General features: G+C 39.7%; 1 protein-coding gene across 1 annotated transcript; it reads right to left on the bottom strand.

Moving 5' to 3' along the window:
* Positions 1–10,217: 10,217 nt before the first annotated feature.
* Positions 10,218–11,162, bottom strand: OR2W3 (olfactory receptor family 2 subfamily W member 3). Its single transcript, XM_072784742.1, has one exon. The coding sequence runs from the start codon at positions 11,160–11,162 to the stop codon at positions 10,218–10,220; it is 945 nt and encodes a 314-aa protein (XP_072640843.1).
* Positions 11,163–17,311: the final 6,149 nt, after the last annotated feature.

The raw sequence follows: 17,311 nt of genomic DNA, 5'->3' as shown, positions 1-17,311 counted from the left end.
TAGAGTAGGTATGCATTCTACTTTAAACGTTTGATAGAATTCCCCTGGGAAGCCATCTGGCCCTGGACTTTTGTGTCTTGGGAGGTTTTTGATGACTGCTTCAATTTCCTCCCTGGTTAATGGCCTGTTCAGGTTTTCTATTTCTTACTGATCTAGTTTTGGTAATTGTGGCTTTCCAGAAATGCATCCGTTTCTTCTAGATTGCCTAATTTATTGGCGTATAGCTGTTCATAATATGTTTTTAAAATTGTTTGTATTTAAAAAAAATTGTTTGTATTTCCTTGGTGTTGGTAGTCTCTCTTTTGTCATTCATGATTTTATTAATTTGAGTCTTCTCTCTCTTCTTTTTAATAAGGCTGGCTAATGGTTTATCTAACTTATTAATTCTTTCAAAGAACCAACTCCTGGTTTTGTTGATCTGTTCCACGGTTCTTCTGGTCTCGATTTAGTTGAGTTCTGCTTGAATTTTTATTAACTCTCTTCTTCTGCTGGGTGTAGGATCTAGTTGCTGTTTTTTCGATAGCTCCTTTAGGTGTAAGGTTAGCTTTTGTATTTGAGTTCTTTCCAACTTTTGGATGGATGCTTGTATTGCGGTATATTTACCCCTCAGCACTGCTTTTGCTGTATCCCAAAGATTTTGAACGATTGTATCTTCATTCTTATTAGTTTCCATGAATCTTTTTATTTCTTCCTTAATTTCCTGGTTGACCCTGACCCTTTTATCTTTTAGCAGGATGGTCCTTAACCTCCATGTGTTTTAAGTCCTTCCAAATTTCTTGTTGTGATTTAGCTCTAATTTCAAGGCATTATGGTCTGAGAATATGCAGGGGACAATCCCAATCTTTTGGTATCAGTTAAGACCTGATTTGTGACCCAGTATGTGGTCTATACTGGAGAAAGTTCCATGAGCACTTGAGAAGAATGTGTATTCAGTTGAGTTTGGATGTAAAGTTCTGTAGATATCTGTGAAATCCATCTGGTCCAATGTATCATTTAAAGCTCTCGTTTCCTTGCAAATGTTTTGTTTAGAACACCTCTCGAGGGGGTCCGTAGGTGGCGCAGTGGTTTGGTGCCTGCCTTTGGCTCAGGGCGCGATCCTGGAGACCTGGGATCGAATCCCATGTTGGGCTCCCGGTGCATGGAGCCTGCTTCTCCCTCTGCCTGTGTCTCTGTCTCTCTCTCTCTGACTATCGTAAATAAATAATAAAAAAAAAATTTAGAAGACCTATCGAGTGTAGAAAGCGCTAGATTGAAGTCACCAAGTGTAAGTGTATTATTATCTAAGTATGTCTTAACTTTGGTTGTTAATTGATATATTTGGCAGCTTCCCCATTCGGGGCACATATATTGAGGATTGTGAAGTCCTCTTGTTGGATAGATCCATTAAGTATGATATAGTGTCCCTCTTCATCTCTCACTACAGTCTTTGGGGTAAGTTTTAGTTTATCTGATATAAGGATGGCTACCCCTGCTTTCTTTTGAGGACCATTCGAATGGTAAATGGTTCTCCAACCTTTTATTTTCAGGCTGTAGGTGTCCCTTCTGTCTAAAATGAGTCTCTTGTAGACAGCAAATAGGTGGGTCCTTCTTTTTTATCCAGTCTGACGCCCTGCACCGTTTGATGGGTCATTAAGCTCATTCACGTTTAGAGTTACTATTGAAAGATATGAGTTTAGTGTCATCATGATATCTATTCAGTCCCTGTGGATTGTTCCTTTGGACTTCTTCTTAAAGGGGAATTTTGAGAGTCCCCCTTAAAATTTTGTGTAGAACTGGTTTGGAGGTCACATATTCTTTTCAGTTCCTGCCTGTCTTGGAAGCTCTTTATCTCTCCTTCCATTCTGAATGAGAGACTTGCTGGATAAAGTATTTTTGGTTACATCTTCTATTCATTTAGGACCCTGAATATATCCTGCCAGCCCTTTCTGGCCTGCTAGGTCTCTGTGGAGAAGTCTGGTGTTACCCTAATACTTCTCCCCATAAAATTCAGGGATTTCTTGTCTCTTGCTGCTTTAAGGATCTTCTCTTTATCTTTGGAATTTGCAAGCTTCACTATTCAATGTTGAGGTGTTGAACGGTTTTTATTGATTTTAGGGGGGGGAATCTCTCTATCTCCTGGATCTGAATGCCTGTTTCCCTTCCCAGATTAGGAAAGTTTTCAGCTATGACTTGTTCAAATACATTTTCTGGACCTCTGTCCCTTTTGGCACCCTCGGCAACCCCAGTTTAACATAGGTTTTTCTTCCTCAGGCTGTCATTTATTTCCCTTAATCTATCCTCATGATCTTTTAATTGTTTGTCTCTTTCTTCCTCAGTTTCCCTCTTTGCCATCAACTTGTCTTCTATGTTACTCACTCGTTCTTCCACCTCATTAACCCTCTTCGTTAGGACTTCTAGTTTGGATTGTATCTCATTCAATTGGTTTTTAATTTCTGCCTGATTAGATCTAAATTCTGCAGTCATGAAGTCTCTTGAGTCCTTTATGCTTTTTTCTAGAGCCACCAGTAGCTTTATAATAGTGCTTCTGAATTGGCTTTCTGACATTGAATTGTAATCCAAATTTTGTAACCCTGTGGTAGAGAGGACTGTTTCTGATTCTTTCTTCTGAGGTTAGGTTTTCCTTCTAGTCATTTTGCTCAGTGCAGAGTGGCTGAAAACAAGTTGTATTGGGAAAAGGAGAAAAAGATAGGAGAGAAGGAAGGAAAAACAAAGAAAAAGAAAAAAGAAAAAAGGAAGAAAAAAAGAGAAGAAAAAGAGAAAGAAAAAGAAAGAAAGAAAAAAAGGGGTGGGGAAGCAAACAGAAATCAAAAAGCAAAAAAAAAAAAAAAAAAAAAAAAAAAAAAAACCACTCGGGAGTATCCTCTGATTCTGTATACTGTAAGTCCCTTCACTTCCCCTGGAACTTTCCAGTGCTGCTTCATCAATAATTTGTTTTTCCCCTGTCTATCTAGCTAGTCGTCTGGGGGAGGGGCCTGTTGTGCTGATTTTCAGGTGTTAGCACTTGGGGGAGCTGCTCTGCCCCCTGCCTGGTGCAGGGCTCAGTGGGGGATGTTTATCCCGTGAGGCCCCAGGAGGAACAACCTCAGTGGCGGGGCCAGCTCTGGAGCCCTGGAGTCAGCTCCCGCAGTAACTCCGGAGCTCTCTGTCTGCAGGGCCTGGAGGCTCCGGGGCGGGCCGCTGATCTGCTCAGCTGGGGGCAGGAGCATCCTTGCTGTCCTGAGCCCGCCCGGCCTCTGCCTGTCCCGGGGGAGGCCGGATCCTGGGCTGTGTCCCGGCGCCCTGTGCTCCGGGGCCTGTGCTGTTGGATTCGCGCTCCCGCCCCGCAGCCCCCTCCGCGGAGCCGCCCCCGAGCCCCCAGAGCTGCTCCGGGTCCCCCGTGCGCGCTGCAGCCCTTAGGGAGCTCGGCGCACTCTCCCGGGGCGCAGGTGTCTGTTAGTGTCCTCGGGAGCCCGAGGGCATCCCCGCCCTCCTGGGTCCTGCTCTAACTCCCTGCGAGCCCCTTTCCGCCCGGGAAGGTCGGTGCAGCTCCTGCTCCTCCGGGACGGGGCTCTCCTGTCCTGGGGACACTAGCCCTGGTCTCAGCCCGGCTCCTCTCAGGGCCCCTCCCCCTTGGAGGCCTTTTGTTTCTTTATTTCTCCCCCCCCCTGGCCTTTTTAGAGGCGCAAACTCTTCTCACTGTAGCATTCCAGCTGTTGTCTCTAAATCTCAGGCTGAATTTGTAGATTTTCAGAATGATTTGAAGGTTATGTAGTAATTTGTTGGGGACAGGTGACTTGTGGACCCTACTCTTCTGCCATCTTGCCCTTATGTACCTCCTTTTTAGTACAGCCTTTTTAATTTAATTTAATTTAATTTAATTTAATTTATTATTTTATTTTATTTTGTTATTTTATATTTTTGCCTTTTGTGAAATCTTTTGCTTCAGCTGACCACACCAGTATTTGCTGTTCCTATACTTCTTCCTTTGGTTTTATTAACTAGATTGTTTTAACCAATATTCTAAAAAGCAATTTCCCGATGCATATCTGTCATAGACTCTACATAGAAGTTCACACTGTTTTATATAAATGAGTCTCCAAAAAGAACTGTGACTCAACATGTTCAAATCATACTCAAAATTTGCAAGCTTGAAGCACCTCATTGGCTCAGTCAGCAGAACTAGTAGCTCTTAATCTTGGAGTCATGTTGGGCATAGAGCTTACTTAAAAAATGCACCCCCTGAAATTTTGCAACCTGCACAGAGATACCTGACCCCAACTGTATCACTTGTGTTTCTTTCATCTAGCAGTTTCACATCTGTAATTATTTTGCTTATTTATATTGCATATCTATGTGTGTGAGTGTGTATGTGTGTGTCCAATATTATCCAATTGCAAGGACCTTAGCAGTTATATTTGCTGCTGTAACTCTTATTAAACCCAAGTTTGGCTACTTGTCACTCAAGAGATTGAAAATAATATGAACTTTTTCCCCGAGCCAGCCACCACTGGGAAAGGTAGACTCTTGTCCCAAAGCCACATTTGTAGTTTCTGTCTAGGCCAGAGGGTTTTAAAGGGATGGGTGTTGTCAATCAGTGAGGGGGTACACTTGTCTCTACTATTTCCTGATTATGAGTAGATTTAGCAATGGCTATTTAGGTTTCAGTGGTTGAGTGTGATCCAAGAGGTCTAATTCATGTTCTGTGGCACACAGAGGCTTTCTTTTCTCCTTTGCAAAAGGAGTGTAAGATTTATAGAAACACAAGAAAGGTTAGAAAATCAATCATATAAACTTAAGAATGAGTTAGGGATAAACAAGGCTAGGCAGGGCTAGGTAAAGGGCCATGGAAGCAGGCTCACAGAAATCCCTAAAATGCTGAGATATAAGGAAACCAGAGATAGTGGAGCAAGCCAGACCACCTTGGCCTAGGTGTGGGCAGGGAGGGTGTCTTTCTATGATGGTCATCTGTAACCAACATAGAATAACTAGACCCCAAAGAAGAAGTGAGCCATTGAAGATGTTACCACCAGTCCTAACTCAAACCAAGACAGCACAAGAATCTCAAGGCTATGAGCTTCCCAGTCAATTCTCAATAAAAGGCTGCCAATACAAGAGCTCAGTGGCAACCCTGTTGGCAGCCCTCTCACTCTTGAGAGCTTTCTCTATATCTTTACTTAATAAACTTCTGTCTCTTTACTCTCTCTCTCCTGTGTCCACAAGATTCATTTTTTGACTCCGTGAGGCAAGAACCGAGCTCTCCTGTATCAAGAATACCTTTTAAAGATCACCATACTAGTTTATAACGATCAAAGTGGCTTCATAACTCTAGTCTCTGAAAGAATAGAAAAGCACATTTTAGGTGTTTACATCTTTCTTCAATTAATGAGTGCATCAGTAGATGGAAGATATAGTTGTGGTTCCCCTTGGCAATAATTACAATGAAAACAAATATTGTTGACTGGTATGATAGGTGAGAACAAATCCAGTGATTATGAAATCTCCTTTGGCAGGATGGTGTGGAGCAAAACACAACTAAGTAGGATTTCCTGGTACATGCCTCAATTTACTTCTTCAGATGCCTGTGTCTTTTGTGAAAATGTGATCTTTGACATTGATCACAATAGAAGAGCCAAGGTTAGAAACATCAGTGCCAAAAAGAAGGTTACAGTTGTAATGATTCAAGAGAGATTTTTTTTCTTAAGAGATTTTTTTTATAGATCTTGGAAACTAGCCCTTTATCTGATACGTCATTTGCAAATATCTTCTCCCATTCTGTAGGTTGTCTTTGAGTTTTGTTGACTGTATCTTTTGCTGTTCAAAAGCTTCTTATCTTGATGAAGTCCCAATAGTTCATTTTTTCTTTTGTTTCTCTTGCCTTCATGGATGAATCTTGCAAGAAGTTACTGTGGCTGAGTTCAAAAAGGGTGTTGCCTGTGTTTTCCTCTAGGATTTTGATGGAATCTTGTCTCACATTAAGATCTTTCATCCAAAAAAAAATCTTTCATCCATTTTGAGTTTATCTTTGTGTACGGTGCAAGAGAGTGGTCTAGTTTCATTCTTCTGCATGTGGATGTCCAATTTTCGCAGCACCATTTATTGAAGAGACTGATTTTCTTCCAGCAGTATTTGGAATAAACAATTGGGAAGGGTGGATGGAATTGAGAAGGAGGACCTTACAATAATCAGATGTTTGGAATGTGGAATTACAAACAACTTTATTTTTTGAAACTGGACAAATAGGTGTGACAAAGGTAGAATTTAAAGAACCCATGTGGAAAAAAAAATAAAGAACCCATGTGGGGAAGCCTGGGTGCCTCAGCAGTGAGCATCTGCCGTTGGCTCAGGTCCTGATCTGGGGTCCTAGGATCGACTCCCACATCAGACTTTCTGCAGGGAGTCTGCTTCTCTGTCTGCCCGTGTCTCTGCCTCTCTCTGTGTGTCTCTCATAAAGAATAAATAAAATCTTTTAAAAAAAGAGCCCATGTGGAGTGGAAAATTTGATATCAGCATATATGGACTCCATTGATTCATAAGTTTTATGGTTATTGAGTATAAAATATGTAATAAATAAGCCAAAGAGTATGGCATATTTCTTATTTGAGGGAATGCTAAAATCCCCAAAATAATCATAGGAAGCAATATGAATGACTTTATTTCCACTATTGTCACCCAATGGGGGTAGATTATATATACATTACTTGTAGTATACTTCCCAAGCAACTATTCTATCTTAAAAGCACACACACACACACAACACATGCAGGTATGCAAAAATGCAGATATAACACATATGTCTGTATATATATTGTCAAGGACTAAGAATTACTGCTCCCTTTAAGGTCCTTTTAGCTTAAAAATCAAATTGACATGAGTCAGATTAACAGTAGAAAATCAAGTTAATAGTGGATATAAGGGAAATCCACACAGATACAGAAATTCCAAAGGCAGTGAGGCAATATGAAGCCTAAGAGCTAAGGAGAAGGATAGGGTCTGAGAATATAAAGGAGAGGAGATGCTTGGAAATCAAATGTTTCACTATTATGTAGATACGTGTTTAAGTAAAGAAGAATCTCTCTTAATAGCTCTCTTCCTAATACAGGCAGGTAGTTGAGGTGAGAGATAAAAAACTTTTCCAGAATCTACTGGGTTTTGATTAATGTTTATGCCAGACTGGCCTATTTGGGGTAGTCCGCCCTTTGCCCATATTGTATTATGTGTATGTATTTTACCTACATGTGTGTACTATGAAAAAAAAGCCATAAGACATGGATTAGATAGCTATGTAAGTATGTACACTTTTTTAGATAGAAAATGTTTTTTTAATAATAAATTAATTTTTTACTCGTGTTCAATTTGCCAACTTACAGAATAACACCCAGCGCTCATCCCGTCAAGTGCCCCCCTCAGTGCCCGTCACCCATTCACCCCGCCGCCCTCCTCCCCCCACCACCACCCCCAGTTCGTTTCCCAGAGTTAGGAGTCTTTATGTTCCCTCTCCCTTTCTGATATTTCCCACACATTTGTTCTCCCTTCCCTTATATTCCCTTTCACTATTATTTATATTCCCCAAATAAATGAGAACATATAATGTTTGTCCTTCTCCGACTGACTTACTTCATTCATCATAATACCCTCCAGTTCCATCCATGTTGAAGCAAATGGTGGGTATTTGTCATTTCTAATGGCTGAGTAATATTCCATTGTATACATAAACCACATCTTCTTTATCCATTCATCTTTCGATGGACACCGAGGCTTCTTCCACAGTTTGGCTATTGTGGACATTGCTGCTAGAAACATTGGGGTGCAGGTGTCCCAGCCTTTCATTGCATCTGTATCTTTGGGGTAAATCCCCAACAATGCAATTGCTGGGTCGTAGGGCAGGTCTATTTTTAACTCTTTGAGGAACCTTCACACAGTTTTCCAGAGTGGCTGCACCAGTTCACATTCCCACCAACAGTGTAAGAGGGTTACCCTTTCTCCGATTCCTCTCCAACATTTGTGGTTTCCTGCCTTGCTAATTTTTCCCATTCTCACTGGTGTGAGGTGGTATCTCCTTGTGGTTTTGATTTGTATTTCCCTGATGGCAAGTGATGCAGAGCATTTTCTCATGTGCTGGCCATGGGTATGTCTTCCTCTGTGAGATTTCTGTTCATGTCTTTTGCCCATTTCATGATTGGATTGTCTGTTTCTGTGGTGTTGAGTTTAATAAGTTCTTTATAGATCTTGGAAACTAGCCCTTTATCTGATAGGTCATTTGCAAATATCTTCTCCCATTCTGTAAGTTGTCTTTTAGTTTTGTTGACTGTATCCTTTGCTGTGCAAAAGCTTCTTATCTTGATGAAGTCCCAATAGGTCATTTTTGCTTTTGTTTCTTTTGCCTTCGTGGATGTATCTTGCAAGAAGTTACTGTGGCCGAGTTCAAAAAGGATGTTGCCTGTGTTCTTCTCTAGGATTTTGATGGAATCTTGTCTCATATTTAGATCTGTCATCCATTTTGAGTTTATCTTTGTGTATGGTGAAAGAGAGTGGTCTAGTTTCATTCTTCTCCATGTAGATGTCCTATTTTCCCAGCACCATTTATTGAAGAGACTGTCTTTCTTCCAATCGATAGTCTTTCCACCTTTATCAAATATTAGTTGACCATAAAGTTCAGGGTCCACTTCTGGGTTCTGTATTCTGTTCCATTCATCTATGTGTCTGTTTTTTTGCCAGTACCACACTGTCTTGATGACCACAGCTTTGTAGTACAACCTGAAATCTGGCATTGTGATGCCCCCAGATATGGTTTTCATTTTAAATTTCCCCTGGCTATTCGGGGTCTTTTCTGATTCCACAGAAATCTTAAAATAATTTGTTCTAACTCTCTGAAGAAAGTCCATGGTATTTTGATAGAGATTGCATTAAACGTGTAAATTGTCCTGGGTAACATAGACATTTTCACAATATTAATTCTGCCAATCCATGAGCATGGAATATTTTTCCATCTCTTTGTGTCCTAGCCTCAGCAATCACACAACAAGAAGACATTAGAGGCATTCAAATTGGCAAAGAAGAAGTCAAACTCTCCCTCTTCACCGATGACATTATACTCTACATAGAAAACCCAAAAGCCTCCACCCCAAGATTGCTAGAACTCATACAGCAATTTAGTAGCGTGGCAGGATACAAAATCAATGCCCAGAAATCAGTGGCATTTCTAGACACTAACAATGAGACTGAAGAAAGAGAAATTAAGGAATCAATCCCATTTACAATTGCACCCAAAAGCATAAGATACCTAGGAATAAACCTAACCAAAGCAGTAAAGCATCTGTACCCTAAAAACTATAGAACACTTCTGAAAGAAATTGAGGCAGACCTAAAGGGTTTTGACACTACTTAAATGCTTAAGGATTTTCATTCTTTAAAAATTAATGTAACAGTAGAAACTCAGACAAAACTTGACGTAAATCTCTGGTTCATTTCTTCTTGAGCAAAGAATGATTTATTGTAAAGCATCAAGTGCCACATAGGTAAAATGAAAACAGTGAAAATCATGCTGATCTTTGACAAATGCAGAGAGGATTAGAGGTTTAAGAGCACCTGACTCACAGCATTAACTTGATAAACAGGTTTTTCTCAGTAATGAAAAAAAAACATATCTGAAAATTTAATGATCCATTAAGACTAAAATGTCCGTTATGTCATTTATATACTTCTTGGTTTATCTACAATTTAAACCAGACTTTGGGATAATGCTAAAGATTGGGGACAAAAGGTAGGAAAACAAAGAACATGACTTGATGAAAGGCTTTGGATGAGAATTTGAAAAAAAAGTGCAATGTGTTAAAATAGCCCATGTTTGATGGCTGTCAGATAAATTATCAGTCCATGATCATTCTGACTGAAGGACCCAAAAATTTGTTAACAAATTAAAAACAAACAAAAACCAAGGCAAAATTCTGAGTAAGGAAAGTAGTTTCCTCTTTGGCACTCTTGTGTAAGTTGTGAAAAATCTTTGTAACTACTCATCACAGTGATCTTCAGATCTGGATTATAGATCATTTGGTGGGTTTTGAATGCTATGTGTTGTACAGTTCACTCATTAAAATATTATTGGAACTGAAACAGTTATAGATGTCTAAGAAAAGCTATATAAGTTTGAAAGGACAAGTTAAGAGCAGGTCTGATCCAACAGGTCCAGATGCCATCACTGGCTGCTGAGCAGGTGACAACCAGATGGAGATATCTATCTCTCAACACTTCCCCACCTCTCTTTTACCCAGCAGGAGCCTCTGCAGAGCCACCTTCACTTCCTTGTTTCTGAGGGTGTAGATCAGGGGGTTCAGAAGTGGTGTGACAATGTTGTAGAAGAGAGTGAGGAACTTTCCCTGGTCCTGGGAAGAGCTGTTTCCTGGTTGCATGTACATGTAGATGATGTTTCCATAGAAAAGAGAGACCACTGTGAGATGGGAGCCACAGGTGTTGAAGGCCTTCTGTCTTCCTGATACTGACTGAATGTGTAACACAGCTCTCATAATATAGCTGTAAGACACCAGAATGAACACCAGGGGGGAAAGCACAATGCCCACTGCCAGGACAAAGATAGTGCCCTCGATGGCAGCTGTATTGACACAAGCCATCCGGATCAGGGCAGGCACTTCACACAGGAAGTGGTCCACACTGCGATGCCCACAGCGGGGTAAGTGCAGAGTGACTGGGGACATGGCCAAGGAGTTGGCCACCCCACAGCTCCAGGCCACTGACACCAAGCCCACGCAGAGGCGCGGATTCATGATCACCATGTAGTGGAGGGGTTTGCAGACTGCAACAAACCGGTCATATGCCATGACAGCCAGGAGTAGGCACTCCACACCACCCAAACCCAGAAATAGGAAGAGCTGAATGGCACAGCCTGTGTAGCTGATGGTCTTGTCATGTCCATTCAGGTTATACAACAACTGAGGGATGGAGCTGGTGGTGAAACCGAGGTCCAGGAACGATAGGTGAGTGAGAAAGAAGTACATGGGAGTGTGGAGGTGGGGGTCCAGCCGGGACACCAAGATGATGGTGGTGTTGCCCACAAGGGTCAGGAGATATGCAATGAGAATGACCACAAACAGGATCCTCTCCAGGTAGGGGCGATCAGAAAACCCCAGAAGGATGAAATTTCCCTGAGTGCTCTCATTGGTCCCACCCATCTCTACTGTACCTGAAGAGAAATATTGATACTAATAATAGTAGCACCTGTGATAAGAGAACACTTACAATGACTCAAACATTCTTTCATGCTTTTTTTTACATTTATTTAGTCATTTAACCTCCAACAACAGTGATATGGAGCTGGCATTCTTTCTATCCCTGACTTACAGAAGGGGAAACTGAAACATATGTGTTAAGCAAATGATCATATTCCAGAAAGTAGCCGAGCTGATTTTGATCCCAGGAAATTGAACGTAGAATACTCAATCTTTACTGCTGGAACTGATTCTAATTCCAATGACCAGAGAGAAAATGCTGCTATGGTCCAACCTTTGATTCCTATGAAGAGCCAATGTCCTAAGCTCCTGCTCAGTATCTGGGTAGTTCAGTCAGTTAAGTGCCTTCAGTTCAAGTCATCATCTCCAGGTCCTGGTATCCCCCCTGCCCAGTGGAAGTCTGATTCTCCATCATGCTCTTCCCTTCCCCCCATGCTCTCTCTCTTTCTCTCTCTCTCTCTCTCAAATAAATAAAAGCTTTAAAAATAAGAAAGAAGATAGTTTTTTTTTTCCCAAAGCATTATTCAGTGTTTGAGGAAAAAAAATCACATTATCGATTAGATAGTAAAATTTTAATGTGATAATTCACATACATGTGCAGAAACATCTATCAAATTTAAATTTCAGAAATAAGTCACAATAAAAGGAAAGCATGTTTGAGGACAGAAACCACAAATCTTACAGATCAATGCAGAGAAATAGATGTAAAGCATCTTGGGCTACAGCTCCAATATCCCTTAGTCAACAAGACACAATTCTAAGATCTTGGGAAGTTTCTTTACTTTCTTCATAGTTTTCTCACCTAAAATGGTAATAATAAAACTGTCTTATCTATCTTACAGATTTATCTTGAAATTTTTTAATATGGAAGAAAAGTGGTAAATGTAAAAGTCTATATGTGTGTTGCATAAAAGTTATGTGTCATATGAACAGGGAATGGGAAAACAATCCCAGGAGATGAAGCAAGGAAATTCTGAGAAGAAGAAAAAGTCTAGTGAGAGGAAGCTGCCTTTAATGTACATCCAGACATCCTTTGGAAATATAATTAAAACATGATCATTGAAAAGAAATTTGAGTGGGGATACTGTGGATCCCTACTTCACTCCTTTCAGAAAAATAAATTCAAATCACACACAACTGCTATATAAGAAAGAATGATAGTTGGTATTGTTTTTTTTTTCCTGATTATCTGGGATTTAGATAGAGCTCACAAAATAAGTTAAAAGTCCCAAAAGCTATGAAGCACGCAGGGAGCCTGCTTCTCTCTTTGCCTATGTCTCTGCCATTCTCTCTGTGTCTCTCATGAATAAATACATAAAATCTTTAAAAAGGGGGGTGCACCTGGGTGATTCAGTGGTTGAGCATCTACCTTCAGCTCAGGTTGTGATCCTGGGTCCTGGGATGGAATCTTGCATCAGGCTCCCCGCAGGGAGCCTGCTTCTCTGTCTGCATCTCTGCTTCTCTTTCTGTGTCTCTCATGAATAAATAAATTTAAAATCTCAAAAACACATTAAAATCATTCTCATTGATGGTTAAGGATATAAAATATAAATATAAAACTATTTACTTTTTAGGTAGGTAAGCTTTTAAAGATGCGATATATATACAGAGCTTGGAAACTATGGGGAAATAAACCCATCAACGTCTGATAGGAATTAAATGGGAATAATATCTTCGGAAGGATAAAGATAATTAATTAAAAGTACACATTTATCTTGACATTGTACATGTCATACATGAATTATTTTCACAACTTCTATGTGAAGGTAAGAATGACTCATTAGAAAATTTGCAATGATTGAAAGACATAGTTAATGTTTTTATGTCTTATCTTGCCAGCTCTTAACCAAGAGGCTACCTCTTCTCTTTGGAATGACCAGAGTTACTTGTCCTGCACCGGGACTCTCAGAAGGTGTGTTCTTGAGCTCTGCGCTAGCACAGGCTTCTCTCCATGGAAGAAACCAGTCTTTCATGGGGAGTATGGAATAAAGTCATTTTATGAATGGATCTAGGCAAGGGACAAATATTTTCCTCCCAGAAATTCAAGCTTTGGAAAGAATCCAATCAGTTTTATTTTCTCTATATAAAGATCTTTCTCAGCACTCTAGTTCAGCATTAACAATCTCCCAACATAGAGTTGCACTTCATAAGTACACTTTACAGCCATTCTGAATATCTTCATACTTAACCAAATTGTGCACCTGTTCCTGCACATAGCAAATTTTACCATACATTGTGTGAATTTGTCACTACTCTCCTGGTGAGAGAAGATATTGGGCAATATCCACTATTTTATCATTCATACAAGGACACAAAGTAGGAGGGTTAGTGTTAGGGTTACAGTTAGGGTTAGGGTTAGGATTAGGTTTAGAGTTAGGGTTAAGGTTAGAGTAGTAGCTCAAAGAGTAAACATTTAATTGCATACTGTTTCATTTCAAGTTTGTCCTACCTTGGGGAAGCATTTCCTCTTCATTGCTCAAAGCTAGAGACACTGAAAATATCAAGTGCTAAACTAGAAAGACCTGACCTCTCCCCACACACATAGGTGGTGACTCATGTAAAGGTCAGGAAATTAATCCAATGACTGATGGTTTGGTTTTGTTTTTTAGACATGATTTTGTATGTAATTTGAGATAGAAGAGCAGCCTGTGTATAAACGAAATTATTACCTTGTAAAGCAGTTGTTTGGGAGTGTGAGCTGACAGTGTACCAAGAGGTATAAAACCTTTCTCCTTGTAGGTGCTGGTCAAACACTGGGAATACCATTGCATCCAAGTGCACTATTCTACTGCAAAAATGCCCACACTCAACCCACAAGTCAAAAAAAAATGTACTATTTTTCAGTTCCTGGAGGGCAGATGGTCATATAATCATTTATTTTCCAAGTATTTTTAACCTTAAAGATTTAGGAGTCTTAAACTCAAAAGTGGGGCCACAATAGCAGATGATAGGTGTGATGCATTTGCTTATGTATAGCTTTTTTCTGGGTGTTTGTGTCATAATCCATAAACTTTCCAACAACAAAGAGGATATTCTCATTTTTTTTCTGTTCCTTTGATTCATTTCATATGGCTTTTTTAAAGCAAACCAAAAGAGAAGTACAGATTTATGAGCTGAGGTCCTAAATCCAGAAATCTACTCACCATTTTTTTACTTATATGTACCAGGTACCTAAAAGTCAGAAGACAGAAGGTGCAGATCTAGGTGGAAGACCTTCATAGGATTGTGCAATGTCTTCTCCCCAAGCTTCACACAGGTGCTCTAGCCAAATGCAGTTCCAGATATTGGAGGAAAGAAGGCATCTCTCCTGTACTTCACCCATGCTTCTATAAATGCAATAGATCATAATATTTGTACAGATGGCAATGACAATATGTTGCAGCTCTCCTGAGGAAAGACTGGGTAGGGATTATAATGGTGGTCTTGAGTCATCAACAGCCCCAAGCTCTGGGGAACCTTCTAAACCCACAGGAGTCATTAGCACATATACTGAGGTGTGCTGTAGACATGTATCACATCAAACTATTCAATCTCCCATAGGGTCCAGACAAAAAATGAAGACCAAAAGAATTTGTCGCCAAATATAAAGAAGATTTATTCCTTCATGTAAGTAAAACTGGGGACCCAATCTATTGTTGTTCTATAAACATAAATACTGATGGGTCATTTGCTCACCTGTTACTGAGAATTATTTTGTCTAAAAAACAAATGAGGCATAATCAGTCCCATACAACCTGGATCATGCTTTATCTGTTCCTTTTTCTTTTGGTTTTTTTCCTCAGATCCATGGAAGATAAGGCAAAAGTATTTTGACTTTTTTAAAATAAAAATTTAATGTATGATAAAAAGCCATTGTCTTTAATAGTGAAAAAAATGTCAAAGGTACAATGATTAATAGATATTTTATTGTTAATTTAAGGAGCTAATTGGGTGAACTATTTTGTTTCATTTATTTATTTTTGGATCTGAAAGGAAGACAGTATACACTGATTTATACTTTATAGTTTTAAAACTATGGGAAAATTAAGCAGATGTAATGAACCCCTAATTTTGTTAGATTGTGTACATATGACATGTTTTTAATGATTTTATAGAAATAAATTTGCCATCATGAGGGTGGATTTTTTAAAATAATGAAAAAGCAAATAAATAAATTGAAATAGAGTCCCTGCAATCAGCCAAGCATTATTAGAGAAAAATCAGACTAGTTTGAGCCAATTAGCTAGGGAATTTATCAAAGGTATTATTTGGGTACTTTTGTGTACATAGAGTAACAGAATCAGGGGATAAAGACATTATTCCATATACACCAATATGTATAACTTGTAGGTTTGTAGAATGTGTATTCTGTATGTATTCAGATAATCTTCATTGTTGCCCCTTCCCTTTATTGCAGGGGAGCAAATCCACAGGGGGCCCCAGTAACACCTAGCAAACCTGCATGGAGGAGTCCATGCTTGAAGAGCAGACAGGTTTAATAAATCCCAGTGTTCCCAATTTCTCTGCCCTTTGGGACACTAAGAGTTGAAATTGACCCTCTAAATTTGCTAAGTCCTTTCTCTTTGCTAAGGCAGCTATTTTACTTCCTATTCCCAACCAGTCCTGCATATCACTCTCCTCCTTCATTCAAGGCCTGCTTAACATGTTAGAATCATTAGCTTAGTTGGTTAGCTTAGTTGGTTAATTCACTTGAAAAAAACAGTCACCTGATCGAGGGTAGGGTAGAAGAATGACCAAATCAGTAATTTGAATAAGCTATCCAGTCTTCTGTTAATCTGTAAACATAGCTCTGAAGAGTTATAGCTTCAAAAAAACTAAAATCTAATGTTGGTGGTTTACTTTGTAATCCTTCTTTGTGATTGAAGTTATTCTTTATAATGATTGGGACAAATCAAAACCACAATGAGATACCGCCTCACACCAGCGAGAATGGGGAAAATTAACAAGACAAGAAACCACAAATGTTGGAGAGGATGTGGAGAAAGGGAACCCTCTTACACTGTTGGTGAGAATGTGAACTGGTGCAGCCACTCTGGAAAACTGTGTGGAGGTTCCTCAAAGAGTTAAAAATAGATCTGCCCTATGACCCAGCAATTGCACTGCTGGCGATTTACCCCAAAGATACAGATGCAGTGAAATGCCGGGACACCTGCACCCTGATGTTTATAGCAGCAATGGCCACAATAGCCAAACTGTGGAAGGAGCCTCGGTGTCCATCGAAAGATGAATGGATAAAGAAGATGTGGTCTATGTATACAATGGAATATTCCTCAGCCATTAGAAACGACAAATACCCACCATTTGCTTCGACGTGGATGGAACTGGAGGGTGTTATGCTGAGTGAAATAAGTCAATCAGAGAAGGACAAACATTATATGGTCTCATTCACTTGGGGAATATAAAAAATAGTGAAAGGGAATAAAGGGGAAAGGAGAAAAAATGAGTGGGAAATATCAGAAGGGGAGACAGAACATGAGAGACTCCTAACTCTGGGAAATGAACGAGGGGTGGTGGAAGGGGAGGTGGGTGAGGGGTGGGGGTGACTGGGTGACGGGCACTGAGGTGGGCAGTTGACGGGATGAGCACTGGGTGTTATTCTATATGTTGGCAAATTGAACACAAATAAAAAAATAAATTTATTTTAAAAGTCCAATGTATAATAACAGAGAGATGCACAGTGATAGGGAAGTAATGGGGAAGAGAAGAGATCCAAGACGTCCTATAGGTGTAGGGATGTCTCTCCTGTGCAGCTGGAGATAAAGTTGAAAGAAACATTTTTTTTTCAAAAAAAAAAGGTTTTAGTCCATATAATTTTATAGAATGGTTTCCCCACATTCTTGGGTTATGAGAAGTGTCATAGAGAGTGCATACGATGTAACTTAATGCATGATTCAAAAATATTGTTTCATTGTCATTAAAGCTACAGGGTGTTCAGTGGGACAATTGCCTGGCCATGGTAAGTCATCATGTGCCTAGAATCCATTATCTTTACAAATTAATCCTTCTATTCAAATTTTCTCTATACCTAAAAATTGATTTTACTCATTTAGCACTTGACACTAAACTTTATTGGTCAGTGGTTGTGTAGTTAT

The sequence above is a fragment of the Canis lupus genome, chromosome 18 (assembly GCF_048164855.1).
Source record: "Canis lupus baileyi chromosome 18, mCanLup2.hap1, whole genome shotgun sequence".
NCBI lineage: Eukaryota > Metazoa > Chordata > Mammalia > Carnivora > Canidae > Canis > Canis lupus.
This window is presented reverse-complemented; position numbering and strand designations above follow the sequence as displayed.